This window comes from Eurypyga helias, unplaced genomic scaffold (assembly GCF_000690775.1).
Source record: "Eurypyga helias isolate BGI_N326 unplaced genomic scaffold, ASM69077v1 scaffold2613, whole genome shotgun sequence".
In the NCBI taxonomy this organism is placed as follows: domain Eukaryota; kingdom Metazoa; phylum Chordata; class Aves; order Eurypygiformes; family Eurypygidae; genus Eurypyga; species Eurypyga helias.
Genome location: NW_010239026.1, coordinates 66,994 through 90,208, shown reverse-complemented (window position 1 = coordinate 90,208; position 23,215 = coordinate 66,994). Strand labels below are relative to the sequence as shown.

Genomic DNA, 23,215 nt, shown 5'->3' with positions numbered 1-23,215 from the left:
GTATCTGTCCGCCACTAAACCATATCTCTCAGCACCTCATCCACCCGTCTCTTAAACACATCCAGGGATGGTGACTCCACCACCTCCTTGGGCAGCCTGTTCCAGTGCCTGACAGCCACTTTGGTGAAGAAGTTTTCTGTAATATCCAATCTAAACCTCCACTGGCACAACTTGAGGACATTTCCTCTTGTCCTGTCACTTGGGAGAAGAGACCAACCCCCCTTCTCTGCACCCTCCTCTCCGGGAGTTGTAGAAAGCAATATGGTCTCCCCTGAGCCTCCTCTTCTCCAGGCTGAACACCCCCAGCCCCCCAGCCGCTCCTCACAGCACTTGGGCTCCAGACCCTTCCCCAGCTCCAGTGCCCTTATCTGGACACGCTCCAGCATCTCAGTATCTTTCCTCTAGTGAGGGACCCATGATTCAAGGTGCAGCCTCACCAGTGCCCAGTACAGGGGGACAATCCCTGGTCCTGCTAGCCACTGGTGCCGGCCAGGAGCCCGCTGGCTTTTTGGCCACCTGGGCACACGCCGGCTCACATTCAGCTGCTGCCGACCAACACCCCCAGGTCCCTTTCTGCCAGGCAACTTTCCAGCCACTCATCCGCAGGCCTGTTGCGTTGCAGCGGGTTGTTGTGACTCAAGTGCAGGACCCAACACTTGGCCTTGTTGACCCTCACACAGTGGCCTCGGCCCATAAATCCAGCCTGTCCAGAACCCTCTGGAGGGCCTTCCTGCCCTCAAGCAGATCAACACTGCCACCCAGCTTGGTGTCATCTGCAGACACACTGAAGGTGCACTTGATCCACTTGTCCAGCTCATTGGTAAAGATACTGAACAGAACTGGTCCCAGTACTGAGCCCTGGGAAACACCCCTTGTGACCGGCTGCCAACTGGGTTTAACTCCATTCTCCACCACTCTTTGGGCCCAGCCATCCATCCCGTGTTTTACACAGTGAATAGTATGCCCATTCAGGCCATGATGAGACAGTTTCTCCAGGTGAATGCTGTAGGAAATGGTGTGAAAGGCTTTGCTAAAGTCTAGGTAGACAACATCCACATGATTGATCGATACATGGAAAAGGTTGAGTATCAGATTCTGTTCTCTGTCCAAAATCCTCTTTCTGACAGAATTCCTTCAAATGGCCAGGAAGAGCAGATCTTACAATGAAGATAGATATTTGCTGTATCTGAAAGCCATTAATGGCTTGTGCATGATGAACCTGACTCAGCCTTGGTTCATCTTTGAGTTTGGACAGTAATGTCCTATGTCTTAAGATGCAGAGGTTTCAGACTCCGCCTCTCCATCTAATGGCCTGTTTTAAGGCTTTTTGGTGCCTCATGTTGGAAATGTCAGGCAGGATCAATAGTACTACGTGTGTCTGGTGGATCAGCGTCTTCGTATGGCCTAGCCAGCTCTACAGTGGCAAGTTACAGTGGGGAAGATACAGACCACAATATGCCAGCCAGCAATGCTGACTTGGCTATTCCAGAAAAAGCAAGGAAGGGGTCAGACTTCAGAAGAGTACCTTGAAGGCACAGCACTACTTTGAACTTCCTGGTTTGATATAGCTTAAGCTTTTTCGTTAGCTTCTGCTTATTACAATATTCGTCTCTTAATTGCTGCTTTCTGCTTTGTATTGGCTGCAAAATGAAATAAATTGCTAACAAAGTCACTTTTTATAATAACACAAAAGTCTAAAAGGATGTGTCAGATAACTACTGTTTCTTGTTACAAGATTTTTTTAATGTTATCCTGTGATGATCAAACAACCGAGAAAATTAAGTAGTACGTTTTTCTGATTTGTACTATTTTAAGTTGTATATGTATTTCTTCTTAGTGTCTGGCATTACTTAGAGCTTTTTAAATGCTTCTGTCACCTGCTTTCTAATCTTCCTATTTTCCTTTGTGCTGCAGGATCTGAGGGAGGAATGTATAAAGCTGAAGACAAGAGTTTTTGATTTGGAACAACAGAATCGAACATTAAGTGTGCTTTTCCAGCAGAGAGTCAGACCAGCTTCTGACCTCCTTCTTCAGGTAGGAAATGGCCTTTGCAGAAAGCAAGCTCTGAGCTTTATATTTCTCACAATTATAAAATATTTTTCTTCTTTTTAAGGTCATGTCAGTAAGCAGGAAATGACAGTTGATAGATGTAATATATTAGAAGAATATCCGTTATCTGTAATCTGATACCATTGAAATTGAAAGTGTACGCCAGTGAGCTGTGCCTACATATTGTGTGCAGATGTGGAAAAAGGAGCATACCTGCAGAGCGACTTACTTTTTTAGGTGCTTCTTCACTGTGATAAATGGAATGATACGGGTTCATTATCCCTCTGCAGGGGAGAAGCTCGGTATTCCTTAACATTCTGCTTGATGGTGAACAGTGTAATTTCCTGTGAGAAGACAGCCCATTTATTTAACTTTTGCCATATGTGTTACAAGGACTTAAGTACATCTTCACAGGCTTAGGATGATTTTTTTTTCCCCCCCAATATTTTATGGGAGGATATAGCTGAGAAACCAATTGACCCATCTCCCACTCCTTTGCCATTCTGGAATAATAAGAGATGTTTCAGTATCCCTTTCCATTTGGCCAAGTCCATTATTCTGAATTAATCCATTGCTTTGTCATCCTTTTATAGAAGTAGAATTGCTGTACAGAAGTTTCAACAAATCTGATCATGAGCTAGAAGAACAGTAAATGAGGAATAATTAAAACTTGGCAGGTTTCTAACAATAGGGCAGACTCTGGTTTTAGCAATATATGTTATTTCTTAATTGAAAAAAAATCATTCATTTTGGAGGGGAAATTTGAGTCATGTCAGCTAGCTAAGTGGCATTAGACGTCTATCTTATTTAAATCTTCTGCTGCTGTGCATCTGTATCTCAAAGAAAAATTTGGCCCTTGCACTGTTCCTTGACAGCTGAGGGCTGCTGTAACTCATCAGCTTGGGCTCTTTATTGAGGGAACACGGTCCCCTCACCGACTGGTGCTTAAAGGCAAGGGAATCCCCACGGTGAGGGCAAATAGCTATACTGACTTATCGTGAAACTAAAGCACAGGCAGAGCGGTGCCAGGTCACCATCTCAGCGATCTGGGTTCTTGAGTTGTCCTCAGGTGCTTGTTCCGTCTCTTGATTTTGTGTTGATTTAGGTACTGCTAGGTCAGGACCTTCTCTCTTCTGATTCTCCCTTGCCCTCTGCTTTCTTTCCAGTTTGTTCATCCTTCATGGACTCCTGTGTAGGAGTGATTTCTCTTTACCCACTCAGGGTTTCTGACACATCCACCACAGCATCCTCCCTCCCTGCCTCCTGTGTCCAAATCTAGTCTACATCAGTATAGGGTTAGATATAAGATATATCGAGAGAGAGGGAGAGAGAGAGATAGATATAGATATATTAGTATAGGGTTAGACATGTCATACATTGCATATTCTTTATTACAAATTCCAAGAATGTTAGAGAAATGGTAGATAGCATCTGAAAAGTGCGATCAATGCTTTGAGTTGAGTTCCTTGAAACGGGATTGTGTCATTGCTGTGAAAGAAGCTGAAAGAGATGAACCTACATCAAGTGGAAGAAAGAACCAAATAATCTAGCAGGTTTTCCTGGGGTATTCAACCTATTTTACATCATTGTTCCCACACAGTTTGGCAGGAACTAATGTGTATAGATTTTTTACCCCCCTTTTCACTTGCTTTGTCTGTATTGACTTAAGAAAAAAAGAGAATTAAGATCATTCGCAAAGCCCAGGTCTCACAGACAGCAGCAAAATCTGCTGTTATGTCCCTGCACTTGCTGTCAACAGATTTTAACCCCCTTGGGGGAAAAAAAGTGGAGAACAAGATGCAGTGTACATCAGAAAATGAAGAGCTTCTGTTAAAACATTTCCTATGTCATTTTTAGCAGAAAAGAAAACAGCAAATTTGTAAGTTTCCAGAAATTTCGTTTTCCTCTAACTTTACTCTGGACTTGAATAAACTGTGTGTAGTCTGTGATCTTGCAGTCTAACATGTAAAATCTAAAGGGTGTTTCCTTAGGACTCAAATTAAGCAAATACTGTCGTATGCCTGAATAGAATTGAAGTGCAGTTTGGATTATGTCTTCTTGGAAATGCATACATCCCAGCTGTAGTGCAGTAGCTAAATATTTGTTTAAATCCATCACTCTACAGAAGAGTAGAGTAGGTGGTAAAGGACATTCCCGTTAAATCATGACCCTAATCAAAGTGAATGGGCACATACTGGTGTGGGGGCACGTGCTGCTAGTTTCATCTTTCCTGTGCTATCTGATACAACAAAGTTCAATTTTATTTACAGGCTGATCTCATCCTAGGAGTATTCATACTCAGTACAATTAAAAATCTTGAAGAATTCAGCAGAAATGGGTATAAGCTAAAAAGATATAGTATGGTACTTTTTCTGCATATCAACTTCTGTGATTGGTTGTGTATTGCCATCCAATTATTCTACGATTGATACTAGAATACTTTTGTATTAAAGGGTAACCTTATTTTTAAACCATAAGCTTTCTTGAACTCTTGGATTTCAACAGAAACATGGATTTCTTAAAAAAACCAACAGATTTCACCACTGCTCTGGGAGTTTTTATATTCAATTTTGAGTAAATAATACATGATTCAAGTGTCTTCTTAGAAATCAGATCATTTCAATTTTTTCGCAGAAAAATTTGGTACAGTGTTCTGAATTTGACTGCAGAATAACGGCCCATGTACCGTACTGATTGCAGTGTTGTTTTTCCTCATGCTTCTCATACAGGTCAAAAGAAAAACTGATTCCTACCAATTAAAAAAAAAAACAACCCACTCATGACATAGTAAGGTTTTCATGATTTCTTCAGGAATCCTTCTCTGTACACCTATTATTAGAAGTATTAGGCTTTCATACATTCACAAGAAGTGTAAGTACTTGTGAAATTGTAGGGCCTAATAGTATTTTCAGAGAAATCTTCATGCTTTCTTGAGGCATGTGATTATGTGTATTGCCATGTAAGTTCTTTGCTACTGGAAATGCTGGTGTGTGTACTGCTTGTAGGGAGAGTGACACAGAGGATATGACACTCCTGTCATGAAAAGATTAATTAACTCTGATGCAAAATGTAGGGAGGAAAAAGAGATAACCTTATTTTAATTTTTGGTCACCTCTTTCATATTGTAGATGATTTTAAGAGCTACCCTATCTTTCTGGGGATATTCTTTCTACTGAAGGGTGTGCTTTACAGAGCTGGTGTTAGGGTAGATAAATAAAGAGCAGCCTGATCACCTTCTTTTTAATTTTATTTTATTCAGCCAATCTCTCTTCGTAAAATGAAGAAGCCTTGAAAAAGTTTCTGTCTCAGCACCGTCTGAGGATGAGCCATAGTTTTAGTTAAAAACTAGCATAGAGGAGTAGCTTCTGCCCAAGCAGCCTTTATTTCTCTCAGTTAATGTGATTGCTAAAAAGAGATTAAATTCTGCCCGTCGTAGCAAGGGAGGTTTGGGAAGAGGAAATCAGGAACTCCCTTTTAGTGAGCCAGCTGGTATTTCACCTGCCAGTGAGAGAAATAGTTGGAAATTATTAATAGAGTTATATTTAAACCTGGGGAGAGAGAAACTGGTTGGAAGTACAGTGGGAAATTTGTGGATATAGAGAAGGTTGCTGAAGGGATAAGATAAATCCAAAGAAAGGATGCAGAAGTAGGAATAAGAAGCCTGAGATAAAACTTAACACTTCTGCTTTGCCCATGGTCGTGTATAGCATCTATGAAATATTTTTAAATGTCAATAACACTATATTTCTGTCTTTACCTTATTTTTTGTCTAAATTATGTAGTGTTTTCTTCAAAGAAACTTCGAACTCCTAAAATGGGAAATTACAGAGCTTTCTCATTTCTTAGCTATGTTGTCTCACAGGCTTGTTTTGACTTTATCTGGTATAGGCTGCTCAATCTTGAGACACAGATCCTTTCACAGATTTCTTACTTCTAGTTAGAGCTCTTCTTCCAATCCTATCTGAAAATACAACTAATGACAGAGAATGTAATTCTGATACTACATGTGCTCCTTTTACAACAATGAGGATTCGTATAAAGTTACTGAGGACAACAGGGGTCAGGGTTTGCCTTCTGATAGATATCACAGTGATTTGTTTGTATTATGTATCTGTTTACATAAATTCAACATGTTTGTTAGCTGAATTCTTCCCATAGATGAAACTTGCTTTCACTTTTCACCCAGAAGTTTGCTGTCACAGTTTTATTATAAAGCATGAAGGGTACCTTCAGTGAAATGTGTTAAAAAGTGGCAAGTAGCAACATTTATTGAGTTGATTTATTTGATTAAATAAGTAATAAAATTTTCATAGTTGGGAAAGTATAAAATAATACTTCTAATCATAAGATTTATCGTATCTCTGATCCTAAACTATATTTTCATTGCCATTTTATTTCCATCATAAAAATTCTACTTTATCAACTCCAGAACAAAGCAGGGAGGACTCTCGAAGCATCTATTTTCTCCTTGTGTTTCTCTAGCTAGATTAGTTCCATGTATTACTCAGGGACCATCCACATTGTTTATTTTTATCTTTAAAATTTTGTCTAGAATGCTGCAGCACATTCTCCTGAATTCTCAGAAGGTCAATTTAAATAATAACTACTTTCTTATAACTACATTCATATTTGCTCTTTTAATAACCTGACAACTATGTCCTGACATATGAGATCGAGTGTAGCTTTACCTACTTGGAGACAGTTGTACAGCTTAGCAGGGGTAAATTGCACCAACGACATTATTATATATGGGACGAAAAAGAGGACAATTAATTGCCCTAACACCTGACATAAGGAGGTGGAATATGTGGCCTCAGAGCCTGACCTCTGGTTCAGATATCGTTAGACATGATGATGTCTGGATGCAGAAGGTTAAACGTGAAGCTGCATTGCTTTACAGCAAATAGGCGAAATACTTAAGTACTTCAGAAAATAAGTATCTGAGGGTTTGAAATTAAAACTGAAGATGATCACACACTATTAGAAAACACTTTGTCAGCAGTCCAAAGTATATTGAAATAACGGGATTGTTACATGCTGAGCAGCAGCATAATTCCCATCTGACAGAAGCCAGCTACTAGTCCTGCCTTGTGCCTCTGGGCTCTTGAGAGAGCAGGCAGACTTGAGACCAAGATCAGCAAATTGTATTTGAAGTTTTGAAACTCCTGCAGTTGACCTGCTTATTTTCTTACTGCACATTTATTCCTTTGTATCCATCAGACTGTCAGGGTACTCTCATCTGCAAATCTCCTGAAAAGCTCCAGAACAAACTCTGTCCTTTTCTTCTCATTAAACACATAAATATAAATCAGGTGTCACAGTATCTGTAGTGATATCTACTTACTCAGGAATCAGGATTGGGGGCTTTGAGGAGAAATTCATTTCAGATCTGCTAATTGTTTCAGCACTGGTGGAAAACTGCTTAAAAGCTAGGACAGTCTCAAGGGCTGTATCGACAGACAAAAAGGTAATCACATAAATTTAAAGCATGTTTTATATTAATTTTAAACTAGTACATTAAACTTGACCCAAGAATTACATTGTCAGTAGACCAAGAAGAGAGGTCGTGGTTTTTACAGCATTTGCAGTTCTCAAAAGAATTCAGGCTGCAGCCCTGCTGGAGTGCTTTCTCCAGATCAAGGTGCACGATTACTGTCATGAGGATCCAGTCCCAGGAGAAACCATTGAGTATTGTAACAGTCAGAAATGATAAGAACGCTTCTGTGTATCAGGAAGCAAGATAGCGGTCTAGCAAGGAACACTCGAAGATTTTTGGGACTTTCAAGAACAGATTAAAGAACAGTTGTTCATGTGAAGATGCTGATGTCATTATTTCCAATTCTGCTTTATCTCAGTAAACTGGTACCTACTTTCTGTTTCTGTTATGTCCTTACTCACCAAAAACATCTGAGAAGACAGAAATGCAAAGCTTTGAGTCTCTGTATTCCATCTCAGTTTAAATCATGAACATGTAATAATACATGAAAAACTATTTCTTATGTGCCCTGCTTGCAGCCCCAAATATATGCAGAAGAAACATTACAGAAATAAAGTGTTCCTAAGAGCCTACAGGGTAGATTTGTGTGATGGTGATCTCCCTTCTTGTCAGACTGTTGTCCCTTATTTCAGCACCTAAATTTGTTCTCAAACAAAAAGAAAATATTAACTAAAGCTCTGTAGGCATGTAGTTCTGATGAGAATGGTAGTGCTTTTCAGAGAAAATTACCGCCAGCTGCTAGAATTTCATATGTCTAAGCATTTTAACTAGCCTTGAGAGGCTGCAAAGAAAAGCACTGAAAGGCTTGCCGTATCTACACAAACATGACATTTTGCAATACAGTTTTAAATGTATAATTTTCAGATACGAAATCTAAAAATTATCTTTTTCTGTTATCCTAACGATAATAGATTGCTACAGAGTTACCAAAAACAGTAAGTCAAATGAGCAAATATGCTTTAGGAAAGCCACAAATGATCTTTGGTGAAGTATTTATGAATTATTTTGACTGAGTATAGCAATATTTTTTATGTTTTGAAGTAATATATAGCCATTGCTCTGAAGACCAAAGACAGTTTTTCAGAGTAAGCACGTGTCAAGAAAACCATGGGGCTGTACTGATGTGATAGGCCTTGCAACAAAAGTAAGATTTTACTGCCTCTTTTTTAGACAAAGAAAAATATGCAACTGACACTGGGTGAATCATAGATTTATCTTTATTTTATGCATAGATTTCTATTATCAGTGATGATATGCATGATGGCAGGAATCCAATATGGCATTTGAAACCCTAAGCAAGAATGTGGGTAGACTCATTAAGTACAAGAATGTTTTTCATGGTTTTGCCAATTATTGTGTACATTCAGTGTGGCAATACATTCAAGAACAAATGAAGGAGTTCCACAATGTGAAATAGGATTGCTCTATTCCTTTCCATACTTGCCCTGTGCCTCAAACTTCTAATAAGCATTTAAAAGATATGTTTTTTCATTCCGTGCAGTGATATTTAACCTATAACAATGCTTAACCTGTTGGGTGCTATTTCAGCCTGCTCTGTTTGCTGAATGTATTAACAATTTATCATATAAACCCCTGCATAAGTGGTCAAATGTAAGTGTAGAGGCTGGTTAGAGGCAGCCTTTATTCTAGATTGTGAAAACTCTTAAGAGTAACTCATGTGTTTATGTTTTGTGTGACCAATAGGTCCATTTCTTGTCTGTTGCTGGTTTTGAGGTTTACAGTTACTTTCTTCTAATAGTTTTGGTGTATTTGAGTCAAGAGTCATTCATTCAGGTTACCTTTATAAATGGAAAGATCTTCCTTGCTGACATTCTGATAGCAAAAATTAGCAGGGGTTTGTTCTAATGTTAGCACAGTATGTGATGTGGTAAGTGTAAGCCACGTGTTACACATAAAAGTGTAAGTTCATGTCATTGGGTCAACTTTTAAAGCCTCGCCATTTTGGATTTCACAGCGGAGTAAAATAGTAGCCACCCCAAGCCCTGTTTACATACAATATGCACAAACAACAGGTGTGCTACGTAATTGTTTTCTCATCATGGTGCGTATTTCACACTCCATAACTCCCAAATGAAATACCAAAAGAATGCATAAAATTAAATGATTCGAAGATTTAGAGGGCTGCTGCTTCTTGTGGTGAAGTAGGAATCTACTGACATTCTAAAGCAGTATAGAAATATAACTGTTATTATTACAGATGTGTCATTTTCTTCTTATTGCACTAGTGGAGCTAAGTATGTAATGCCTTTTTGTTTTCTTAAGACTTCGAAATATAAATGAAGGATAAGTGCAAAAATGTATATGAAACAAATAACAATAGATAAAGGATTCATTTAGTCTGTTACTACATTCAATACATACAAAATTGAATTTATATTTTACTTTATAACCGTGGTTTTGTTACTATTATTTAAGTGTAGAGACAGTTTGAAGACATGAAGCAATATGGATTTGTGGCTCTTTTACTTAAAATTAAGTGTGCCAACAATTACTCGGTAACATTTAAATTGTTCAGATTACACCAGATCAGTGTAATTTGCTAGTAGTTTTAAATTATATGTTCCATCAAATGAATCAAGCTAACATTATGCTAAGTGGCTTATAGCACATAAGATTACTCAATAGGTATTTTCTGTTGCCATCTGTTATGAAAAAAATAATTTTCCTGTGATATTCTTTGTATGTTTTGTATACGCTTACGGACACTGCTCGTAGAAGAAAGGGGTGGTAATTAGACTAAAATGCTATTCATGATGACTCATAAAACACCTACAGAACCAACCCCATCTTTTAGCACTGAATTTTACTAATGCTCTGTTTCCCAAATGACCTATCTTCTTTAATGATGGTTTTGATACTGGTAAGATTCAAATCCTCACCCAAAGGCCGTGACACTATTGACTAAATCTCTGTTGACTTTGCTGAGAATGTGAAATACTGTATTGCAAGATAAAATCAGCACGTAGGTTCTCAGAAGAACTGAAGAGTCCATTAGTGCCTTAACTCTTAAATTACCATCCGGGTATCTCTCTTGATAAGGACAAGCTAAAAGGAAAAGTTACCTCTGTCATTAAATCTTTAGCAATGTGATATTGACAGATTTGAGTCTTTCTGTATTTTTAGCTTGCATTCATGCTCATTTCTTCCTCTGGATGTGAGCAAACCGTGTTTCATTAGTCACTAGCTGATGGCTGGGTGCAGGGAGGAGCAGTGATGTGTCTGTGTCCTGTGTGCATTACAAGGGCATCTTCAACATTATGAGTTAAACTCCATCTTCCTGCGTTAGAAGTATGGAAACCAGACTGCCAAAGTAATGGCATCTTGAATTAATATCAGTGCTTTAAAAATCTCAAATATACGCCCACTCTTCAGTTCATCTTTCTGGTATACAGTTTCAGAGATGAACTACTTAATATTGTAGTGTTTTGATTCTGCATTTTTATATTCAGTCATATTTTAAGAGCAGAAATGCTCCTTTTTTTTTTTTTATGTCTCCTATTACTTACTCTTAACCCCATTTTTTTCTCTAAACATGCCTTGTTTGCTTTTCCTGTAGAGTACATATAGGCACAGGCCCAGGACTTGGCACAATTATGGTTTAGAGATACTGCAAGAGTGAACATGAATCAGAGATTAGCACAGCATTTTAGAGGCTCACTTAAATTTATTCCACTATATGGTCCTTAGGAGATCTTGACATAATTAGGAGTATGTCTGCTCTCAGCTCTCTTACCAGTTTTCACCAGTTCATGGGGGAACTAACCTTTAATTTAGGTCTTTAGGTCCTTCATGCACATGGGAACAGACTTTCAGGTGTTCAGGCATTGTGCTGAGCTCTTCTAAAAATCTGGCTACGTATTCGGTGCTGAACTGGGAGCTGACCCCTTCTGAAATTCCTATAGAACACCTCCTAAGCCTTTCTTTTATCTGCCATGAAAAAGTGATCAATTCCTAAGGGCACAGGGACTTGAATTCCTACCCAATTGTTGGCCCCGCTGCTGCTGCACACAGGGTGTGCGGGTACCAGGTGTCTGTGCTGGAGGTGAAGCTCACGGCTGCTTCGAGCCGGGCGCAGGCTGCTCTGGCACTGGCTGCGGGCGGGAAAGGGGCCTGGCACTGCCAAGGCCGGTCCAGGTCCTAAACAGGGCACTGTACCTTCCCTTGCAAGAGCACAGTTTGGCCCAGGAGCAATGACTGACACAGCTTGGTCTCCATTTCCGTGTACTGCTCCTGGTTGCAGCTACAGGAGCAAGGTGCAGAACACGGACAGTGCAGGTCTGTATCCTCCTGTCTTTCGGCATGGAGTACCCTCCTTGTTGGTACCAGCACTGGCTCTCCCACCTCACCTGGGTTTCAGCCTTACTAAGATTTCTTGGCTGGCATGGCCAGGCTGATACAACATCCTTGTGCGGTTTCTTACCGCTCTGGAGTAGGTTGGTGGAATTACAGAGGTCTGAAGCCAGCGTTTGAGATGCTTATTCAGCTCATGAGGTCTACACAGTTGTACTCTGTCCTGCATGCAAGCTCTGTGATTTTTATATGTCAGAATAAACGTTGCAGAACTTGAACTGCCTTCTGGAGATCTTGTGGTCAGATCTGAGACTTTCAGAAATGAAATGCCACAACATGTGCACGCCGTGGCCCTCTAGCTGCTTTATTTCTGTAAAGCAGCAAAAGTTTGGGAGGTCAATGGGACAGTTCCTTGACCTGGCAGAAATTCTTTTCATTTCAGTACAAGAAGTGGAGCCAACAGTTCTTACCAGCTGGGAATCTGCCCACTTACTCTTTTTAAACCATACCTCAAGTAAGTGCTTTGAGGAAGATGGGTAGAATAAAGCACCTTGTATCCAGGCATTCAGGAAAACCTTCATGAAAATCTCTCCTTATTTGAAATTATTCTGTCAGAGCCAAAAACAATGCATTAGTGTTGGAGAGAAAATACATATGTAAAAGCTATAAATGAACGATAAAAGTATTTGTTGAAATCCTCCTACTACTTTTAATGTCCTTTATGTCCATCTGACATTTCAACAATATTACACCAAAAAAAAAGGGGGGGGATGGAGAAACCTTTTAAAGGCATATCGAGGCAAGGAAAATAGGAAAATACGGCTTGTTCACCATTAACCTTGACAAATTCTTGCTCTTGTCATGTAAATGAATGAACCTTTCCAGTCTCTAGCTTGCTGGACCTTGGGAAGCAGCGTCGAGGAAGAGTGGTAAAAATGATGCTCATCTCTCTTAAATTATTTTTCTGAGTAAATGAGTGATTTCAATGAAATCCAAATGAGGATGAATCTGCTCACTTGAACCACCTGTTCACAGCCAATGAAATTCCATGTGCAACAGTGCTCACTCTCCTCAGTTGCCATGTATTGATCTAAAACATCTTCCCTGAGCCTTCTCTCTACTTTTCCTCCTACAGGCAAAAGGTTAGAGTTAGATAATAGTATTAATTTTCCAGACATCTGCACATGTTTTAATAGCCTTTAGAAGGTTTGAAATGGTTTCTGTTTGACCACCACAGGGCTAAAATGCCATTAAGACTTAGATTGTAGCAATACATAACAATCATAGCCCCGTAGTTCAACCTGGCAATAAAAAAGCTAATTTATTTTATCGGAGATTTAAATTAATGTGATGAACTCCTCTCTCAACAGGAGCTGTAACACCACTCTTACAAAAAATACCACGACCCTGCATATTTTCAAAACCAGATGAAACACTTGCAACAAACCTTGTGTATGCCTTTGTTCTGTCTGATTTTTGAGTGTTTGCATGTGTGTGTGTTCACATAATACTACTTACTGGTCCTGAGACCATTGTGTTTTTTCTGTCATATCTTCATTCTTAGCCACATTTTTTTTTTTTTTTTAATCATTTGACTCATAGACTCAGCAAGAAGAAAGTGATTAATAGATCCAAGGGCACTCTGCAGTGTTAGCTTTTTTTTTTTTTTTTTAACCACCCTGAAAACTGGAATTTTCTTGTGAGAAAAAATTATTACTGGTCAGGTAAATTGAGTTTAAAATAGACATGCAGTTAATAAGGATATTTTTGAAAACCTAAGAAAGAAATATTTAGAGCTCAGACAGTTTTCATTTCCAACTCTATGCTAGAGGAAAGCTTCAGCTTATCCCATTATAAAGTGATAAAGCAACATTTGATGGAAGCAGCTTCTGTGAGAAAATGATCATGGCAGCACTGAGAACGAATCTAATAAGGGAATTGATCTGTAGATTCCAATTCTGTAAGAGCCAACATCGATCAACATAAATGTCAATAACAAGATCGTACTGAGGTCTGCCTAATTCCTTTAGATGATTTTGGGGCATAGTCAGAAAGTGAATGTGAAAATGAATTTTAAACTGTAGGAATCACAAAGACAAAGACCAGAATAATGTTGCGCTACCAGGAATATCACTGACTGTCATAGTATCAGCAATTTAGCAGCATATTGAAATTAGTGAGTAGCATTTCATCAGATCATGATTGATAATGCAGTGCCTGTTGTATAAGTGAGACTGAAGCATCAGTACTTTTTATCTGTGTTCTCATGTTAAAGCATTTCTTAAGTACAGTGGAATAATAAAAAACAGCCCACCTTTTTACTGGTAAAGCATAGATAGTATGTGTAGGGCATGCCGTGAAAGATTAATGGTACAGTTCTTCCTTGTCACAGGAGTTCAGTATAAAGTTGTTTCTTAGCCTGATTCTGACCATGCTGAAACGTTAAGGACGAATGAGTTTGTTTGTGAGCGATGTACCAAGAGGAGGTGTCAGGATGGGCAGGATTCTGCCTTTCACTGTTTGACGTTCCCATAATTCATAGCACCTATGTGATGTTGGCACTGATTTACCAAAGTGGAATTAACTATTAGTATTTGATCAATAGAAAGGTACTTGCAAAAAGCATGTACTGTTTTGTACCATATTCATGAGAAACAAAATACAAATGTGTACTTAGTAAGAGGTTCAGCTCTTCCATACTATTCTCACGAAACTGCTGTTTTACCATACTCCAAGGAGTCTCCATGAGCAAGCTTGTTGAAAATGGGTATTAATTATTTACATTCTAACTAGCTGATTACCAGGCCATTGATGTAAACTGTTGACTTTACAGTAATTACAAATCACGGGGAACTTTATACACACATTTTCCTAAGAAATGAAATTAGCTCATTTTATTATTACTGCAATATTTACAGACTCCTACTCTGGTGCTATTAAAGTGAGAACACTTTGGAGTCTCTGAGCTTGAAAACACTGATAGATTTATAAAATTAAAATTAGGATCAGAGAGGATTACTTTGTGTCTTGCAATGTAACTTTTATTTAAAGCAGTTTATAAAAATTAATAAAACTAAGGGATTTGGAACAGGAGTAATTTTAGGCTTACATTAATGTTGTCAACTCTTTGAAGAATATTGAGAGATTATGTTATTTATGTTTATGCATCAAATGTCTGCTTAATACCTCCCAATTTATACCCTGGAATATAAGTTCCCAACCTTCTGAGTTACTTTGGAATCTTATTCACTCTTTTTTGCCATCTCCGGATGTCTTGATAATAATAGAGAGCAGCAAGTCTGGAAAATCTGAAGCAGACACAAGTGAACCCTTTGTTTTATTTTCTGTGCTGGATTTGCCTTGTTAACAGGATTTTCTGATGTAGTTTTAGCACCCTAATCTTCCAAACAAATGTTTGTAATATCATACCCTTCTACTTCGTCTTGGATGTTGTCAGTTAAGTCTCAGGAAACTCGCCTGGAGGATTTACCAGCAAAACTGACAAACCACTATTAATACTGGCTTTGAATTTAAAGTCTAGCATCTTCTCTATCACCAGGCCTCTAGGATTTTTAGCAAAGTCAGCCTAGTAGGAGGGAAAACCAACAAAAACAAATGCAAAATATCATATTGGACCTTTAATGGAAGTATTTTTATTAGATTCAAGGAAAATTCAAATCCACTTGACTTGAAATTTCTGGAATAGCTTCCTCCTTTTTTTTTTCAGTGCTAAGAACTGATCTAGCTTACCAAAATGCATTTTACAGTTAATCAGTTTAATCTTCATTTTACGCATAACTCTTCCCCATGCTACCACTGAGCGTGCTGTAAGTTTATGGTTGTTTCTTGTATTTTACGCAGCTGTAGGTAAGAGGAATAACTAACAGTGTCCACCTGCCTGTTCATACCACTGTGAGAGTTATCCTGGGGTTCACTCACTGTGCATTAAGAGCTTCCTCCCAGCAGAACTAAATCCAACCAGCTATAGTGGTGAGTTTCCTGCAATGCAGCTGTTGAGAACCGTAGCACCAACACATAGAATCATAGAACTGTTTGGGTTGGAAGGGACCTTAAAGATCATCTAGTTCCAACCCCCCTGCCAGGGGCAGGGACCCCTTCCACTAGACCAGGTTGCTCAAAGCCTCATCCAGCCTGGCCATCCCCTGGCACAGGGCAGACTAATCTCAGTTAACCCTTCAGACAGACCCTAAGAAAGAACAGAATATTAAATATGAAAGACAGCATATATGTTTGTACCAAATACCGTGGGGTATAAGACTTCTGAGTTGCTTTGCCGGTTTCAGACTGAGCGGTATAACCTTCCATGTTACATGCTTTTACTGAATATCAAGTATCTTCGTTAGCAGCTTGGTCTGTTAGAAATGGTGCCTGTAGCAACAGAGAAATAGAAGAAATAGCATAGTGTGATGCATTAGCTTTACAGTCAGAGGTTGCCCGTGCTGGCCTGCACAGAGGGGTACTAGTAGCTTCTAGAGGTCCAAGAGATGATAAGCATATAATTATTTTGGGGAAGGGAGGAGTACTTTAAAGGGTCAAAAGCTGATAGTTTCTCACTCCAGTTTTAGCCCCAATCCTATGCATGGTTAAACATGGCCCAACAGTAGGGGAAAGGAGTTATTTAACAACCTGACTCCATACCACATGTTCTCCTAGATATCTCCTGTCACCATATCACAGTTTTATTCACTTCTCTAGGGAGTGTTCTGCAGCAAAAGAACAGGGCCAGAACAGAGCTCTGGTGAACCCTTACTTACTCCTATGATTCACTGATCCTTTTCCATGCCTGCTTGTTGATGCAAAATTTTAGTGCACAGGTATGGACTGATTGGTCATGTTTGCTGTATGCAAATAAAAATATGAGTCTAAATATGTGTTGCAAAATATCTCATACAGTCAAAACCATATATTTTAGCTGTAAACATGTAACAAGTTTTATAAAGAAAAGACATAAATCCAGAAGCATAGAATTATTGAGCTGTTATATTACTACTGGTGAATGTGAACATGGACTCAGAATGCTACCCTAATGCTTAAGGCAAGAAAAGTTAGTATCTGAACCTAGTGTTTCTTCCTTCGAAATTGCTGGGGGTTTAAAAATTTTTGTCCTCCAGGAATAACAGTTGTTTTCTTATTTCCTCATCCTTTAAAGCTTGGGCTCATTTTTAATGCACTTGTGAAAATCTAGGCAGACATACACCTAGACAGATGATTCTGTATAGCTTAAAAAGTAAGGCCATGTTTTCTTCCCAGAACTGGCACCAAAAAAAATTCACATTATTAACTGTTTACTACTGGGCAAAAATACAACAATCTGATTTTGCATAGGGGGCCTCATTTCATGTAAAGGCATTGCTGAAAAATGGTAAAAAGAACAGGAATGCTTCTTAAAGACACACTGTATTCTGGAGCTGAACCACCACAATGCCAGACGTCATGTTAGTCTAAAATATTTATAAGAAATACCCACAGTCAGAAGTAGCTTCACACTGTTAAGATAAATGATGATTACAAATCAAATTATTAGAGAATTAGAAGGAAAAAAGCACAGCTATTTCCACAGAGAAATGTCCTTGAAATTACCCTAAAGGGTAGGTATAAAAATGAATCTGGGATGGAATGTACCATGCACAAGAACTCTGCTGGGAAGCTGCCTTTCTTCACATGCAGTAAGCCACTGGAAAGGTGAAGGCAAGTTCCTAACCAAGCTCGTTAGGTGCTCAGTATGACAATTGCTATTGCCATTGTAAACTGTGAAACTGAAAGAATACTTTTCTTTTACTACAACGTCAAACAGTGATGGCCATAAATTTCTGTTTATAGAAAGTGAATAGTAAGAAAGTAGGAAATAATTCTGAATTTTCTATTAAATACATAACTAAAAAAAATTTGTAATTTTGTTTTCCTTACATGTAGGTGCTCAGTATGACAATTGCTATTGCCATTGTAAACTGTGAAACTGAAAGAATACTTTTCTTTTACTACAACGTCAAACAGTGATGGCCATAAATTTCTGTTTATAGAAAGTGAATAGTAAGAAAGTAGGAAATAATTCTGAATTTTCTATTAAATACATAACTAAAAAAAATTTGTAATTTTGTTTTCCTTACATGTGTACTTTTATTCCTGTAGGTGCACAGTATACAATCTCAGGTACATTTCCTATGTTAGTGATGATTAGAATTAAATAAAATGGAAGCATCTTTTTGCAGCTTCCAGTATCACTTTGTATTTGGCTGGTTTATGTTGACAACTGTTTGTTCTGCTCTCTTCAGAAAGCAGAATTACCGAATGTCAAAAGCATATGTATTACGAAGCCTGGTTTGTCTAAAACAAAATCTATTTCCACTTTCAGAGTTTTATTATTTTTTCCTTATACTTAACTTTCTCCTTTATTTCAGAGAATTTAGCCTATGTGAAGTTCACACTTCATACTTTGAATAGTGCGCGGTTTTCATCAAGGTAGCTTCTGATGGAATAGGTGAAGGATGTTCTCTCATCTCAAGCTGAACATCCCCTCTTCAATGTATCTAAGGACTAAAAAAAATCAAGATTTAGTTTCACACTTTATCACCTTTATCGCCTTTATCACACCTCAAAAGAGATCACCATATCAGCACTCGTGTTGCACATATTTTCGCATGTTTTTGTTGGAGTTACTAAGACTTAACTCATTTAGTACAACAGAGGTAGAATTGGAGCGGTAGTTTTGCAGAAAGGTATTCCCTGCCAGTCCAATTACAATGGCCAGGTTATACAGGAGAGCACTCCAGAGTGTGCCTGTTGGGGTGTATGATGCCCCAGACAATGGCCAAGGAGGCCAAACCAACATTTACAGCTTTGGCACAGAGCACCAGGATGAAAGTGTCTCCTTAGAACCTAGAGAGAGAATTTCTTTCTTGTGAATGATGGACTTTGGCTCATGTGAGGAAAGCAAAGCCAATTGATTTAATAGCAATTAACTCATCCAATATTGGAGAGCCGTGCACAATTCGGCATAATTCACTGAAAATTGTTCTGGCAATGCTGCTGGCCATTAGACGTTTCAAAAAGGAGATGGGACCTGATAGATATTCTGCACAGATACAGTCAAGAGGCACAACAGTTAGGGGAATCTCTCTAATACTGCCTCATGCCAGCAGGTAGAAGCCTTCTTTTATCTTCCTAGAAAGCCTTAATAAGGATGCTGCTGGGGGAGAGCGGGAACTGGCGGACTAGTTGATGGATTGGTTATCTGCCTGCCAGATAATTGTGTTTCCTATTGCACTTGATATAATAGGTTTCCACCTAAATTATCAATTACTTTGTTTTTATTTTTTATGGGGGTTAGGGAAGTTAATCTTGACACTGAGCCACAAAGGGCATGGCCTTTTCTGCATCAATCTTGCAGATGAAGGAGGAGCTTTGCTGCTGCTGGTCTCATGCAGCCAGAGCCCTTTCTGCTCTGCCCTGCCCTCTGCACCTCTCAGCACCCACTTTCTGCAGACATGGGTCCACTCTAGCCAAGAGGCTATGAACTTTTCAGTCCGCTCCTGCCCCAGCAGTACTCAGTACAGGCTAATTTCCAAGCAAGTTGGCCCAGCCCATGCTGCATTTCCGTAAGGGATTTCTGTTCTGCAGTCCAGTGCTCCTGATGGTTCCCTGTTCAGGGGGCCCAGATTTCCCCACTAAGTACAAATATTGCCCAGTTTCCCCTTATTGTTATATAGGGCACCAGGAAATGGGGGAGGTGACTTGGATTTGTAGTTGTAACGCCTCAGTTTCTTATATAAGGACTCATTTAAACTGATGTGATCTTTTCTGTGGAAGTCATTCCGTGCTGTGGTCTACCTTTTGTTGCATTGCATCTTGATAGCATTAACAGTGATTTTAATATTGTACAATTCTCGAGGAACTCCCTGATCAAGTTATGTGACCGTCATCTGAAAATAACCATAAAGGACACAACACATTTTGCTTATCTGAGAAGAAATGAGAATCAAGATACATAGTTAGCACAATCTGTTACTTGATTTTAAATGGACCATTAATGAGGTTCTTTAACAAATAGTGGAGTTCTTCCCATTTTTGAATTAGAGAAGGGAGAAGGAAAAACAAAAAGAAAAACAATTTTCTTATCATTTTTCTTTTGTAATTGGATGACTTGCTTCAGTGCTGTGTGACTATATTTAATTAATGATCTCAAACTTTGTTATGCTGTTTTTCAATGCTAGTCATTGTGCTGGCTGCGTGTCTGTTAGTTTATTTGCATACAGGGGGGAGGGGAGAAATATTCCCAATGCGATCATCTTTTGTTTGATACAGAAATACAATCACATTATACATCTTGAAAGCACACTTCCCTTCTTTGTTAATCAATTTAGGCTGCTGATTCACCTTTGTTGTTGTAGTTTTAGGGAGTCATAGAGTTCTTAATGCTGGCAAAGATGATTTGAACACAGTATGCCCTGTGTGCAGCCCATCCCTTCTGGTCACTGAGCCCGTGTGGAGGGACCCCTGTAACTCCAGGCCATTACACTGGGCTCTGTCTTCTCCCCGGCCAAAATCTGTTTCTGTTTTCTGCCTGTTCAAAAGTGTTAGATCCAGTTGGGCTGACCTCTGCTCTTATGTCTGATATGGACAATAACAGCAGCACACCAAATTCCATTGGATGACGTTACTGGGGTATGTTTAGTTTCGTGTATGTTCCCATTTATGTAATTGAGTATTTAAAATGCCTTGCTGGAAACACGGGCAGACAGTTCTACAACTGTAAAACTCCAATAGCCCTATTTCTAGGGTACTTTTTTTCTGGGAGATTAGATGTTCATGTATAAATGCACATCCATCTCAGAGGTCCCCAGTCATCATCTCTAGTGTACAGATCTGGCTGTAGTCACTTGCGCTAAAATCTCTCCAGAAGCAAAAATCGGGAGACTGGTTTCACTGGGGAAAGTAATTTCTCTGCAAGGAGCAAGTACACCATTTGTTGATAACACTGGTGACTCCTGCTTCTGAAAACGGTGGCATTTTCTGGTGGTTCAACGATGAAGTTAGAATAACACGTGTACTAAGTCAGTAAATCTGTGAGTTTGGGAAGGCATTTTACCTGCAGCTTAAATCTTGCACAATCACCTGACAGTAGCTCTAGCCATGGTGCACACTGAATAACGAGGTGATAGGCATCACTGATGTTACAAACGACGTAGCTGGGATGTATTTAATATTTACATTGAAAATTATATTGGCTACTGAGTGCTTGATGCATTTTAATCTATTCAACAAGGTATTGGACAAAACATGTTTATACAGAACAGTGATCACTGAGAATATTTCCCATAATCTGTCTGCAGCAGATAGTACCTCCTGAAGAAGCCTGCATGAATATGTAACTCTTGAGAAATTACTCCCAAATTTATAATCAGTAGTTTAAAATAAAATGCCAGATTGTCTGGAATAGAGGCCTGAAGCACAGCAGGCAGATAACAGAGGCTGTGGGAATGGCCGTCTGCTTTGTTCTCTAGCAGATGAATTTCTGCAGTGGGTACCAGGATCATGGGCTGGGGAGTAGCTGGGCATAAGATACTGCATGACTGATGTGTCAGGGCCCTGCAGAGAACTGTCTTGCCATTACTGCTACGGTACAATGGAATGGCTTTTGTGGTTACAGACTCTTTTCCCTTTGACCGAGTTTTTTGGATGGGCCACTCATGCAGCCTCCACAAGACTCCACGTTTTGCGTCCTTCACAGGGTCCCCCGGGCAAAGCCCCCTGGCAGGGTCTCCGCTGCTTGTGCTTGCAAGCTGAGCACCTTGGTGCTGAGGAAGGGTCGATGTGGTCTCTGGGGCTGCAAGCCTGGAGAATTAATGGGCAAATGAAAAGAGCCTGATCCAAAGTCCTTTTGTTTGGGTTTTCTTTTTTGCAGTCCGATTTCATTGATTTCGGTGAACTGTGAGTCAGATCCATACTGCCTGTTACATGATATGTCGGTCCGATGACTGACAAGACTGGAGATATTTCTTCTTTTGAAGCCATCGGCCAAGGCATTCACATAAATCATGGATTTTATTGAAACGGCAATTAAGTCAGGCTTAATGCACACTGAAAACCTTCGTGATTAGTATACAGGTGAATATGGAGGAAACGGCACAAGCTTAGCCATCCTTCCAAGCAAAACTGTAAAAAAGAACTGTGTATATAATCGAACAGCATGTGAATATTAATGCACAAAATCCTCTGAGTCCCTAGTTCCCTGATGCAATTATTTTCTATTCACATTAATTGTTCCTAACAGATGACATTAATGACTTTGAGTTAAAATGTGTGCAAGGGAGGCCTTCAGCAGATCAATGCTCTTTAAAAATAGGGTCACTTTTGCAATCATTCACTCAGGGTGTAACAGCTCCTAAATAAAATAACATTAACATGTTGATTGATTTATAAATGTTAATTTTGTAGTTCATTTTTATGCTTTTTTCCTGAAACCTGTCAAACTCAATGGATAAGAATGGGACTCCTGTTCATTTGTCATTGTTCCATGTGAAATAATGGTAAGTTGCAAAACACTGACTAGAAGAAAAAGTAGAGTTTGTTTTGGATGAAGAACGATCCATTCTGCAGACAGGAAGTCTTGAACGAAGTAAGCACGAACAGCAACGTTTCAAATTAGAACAAATCCTCTTTTACCTCAGGGCCTTCATTTCATTTGAAATTTAACAGCGGAGTTTGGAATTTTAGAAATGCTGATTTGCTGCATATTTGACAAATGCTTATGCTTTCCTCCTTCCCTTCTGTGCCCCCAGAAACTCCATTCACGCATCTTAGACCTCTCATCTGGGGATTTGCTTTCAGAAGTAGAACGAAACAGAAGCCTGATGCAATCTCGAACTGCTGATGCTCAGATTCATGTGAGTTTTTGTGCTGTCCTTGTGCCTCTCATTTGGAACCCCCCTTTGTCACCTCTCAAGTCTGATGTCAGGGATGAGCCATAAAGCTGATCTCTGAACTGAAACACTGTTGAGGCAGATAACAATACTTCTTCTTCCTTCTGTTCTCTGAAATTCAATATTGTGTCCCCAGTTGATATAGTAAGCAGATAGTGTCACTCTCTGCAAAAAAGCGTAAATCTGAGCAATGTCCCTAAGAAACCTTTTTGGGTATTGATTACGCCTCAGAATCTCTGAAAAATGGTCAAGGAGCTTTTTATTAAAGCCCATACACCGTATTATTCATCCTACATTTATGATATATTATGTATGAACTTTTAAAAATTCATAGGGCTCTGCATGGCTTTTTTTTCAGATGGGGTTAGCCGGTGTGCTTATTTGGCAAAACGTTAGCCAGTGTGGCTTTCATGTTTCA

The 23,215-nt window shown here is 39.2% G+C and overlaps 1 protein-coding gene across 1 annotated transcript in view; it reads left to right on the top strand.

The window, feature by feature from the left end:
- Positions 1-1,914: 1,914 nt before the first annotated feature.
- Positions 1,915-23,215, top strand: part of NCKAP5 (NCK-associated protein 5) — a gene marked incomplete at its 5' end in the record, with an annotated part of 86,899 nt that continues 65,598 nt past the window's right edge. Inside the window, 2 exons of the mRNA XM_010147997.1 lie at positions 1,915-2,034; positions 22,657-22,761. Coding sequence (XP_010146299.1) covers positions 1,915-2,034; positions 22,657-22,761 — 225 coding nt within the window. The remainder of the gene's footprint in view (positions 2,035-22,656; positions 22,762-23,215) is intronic.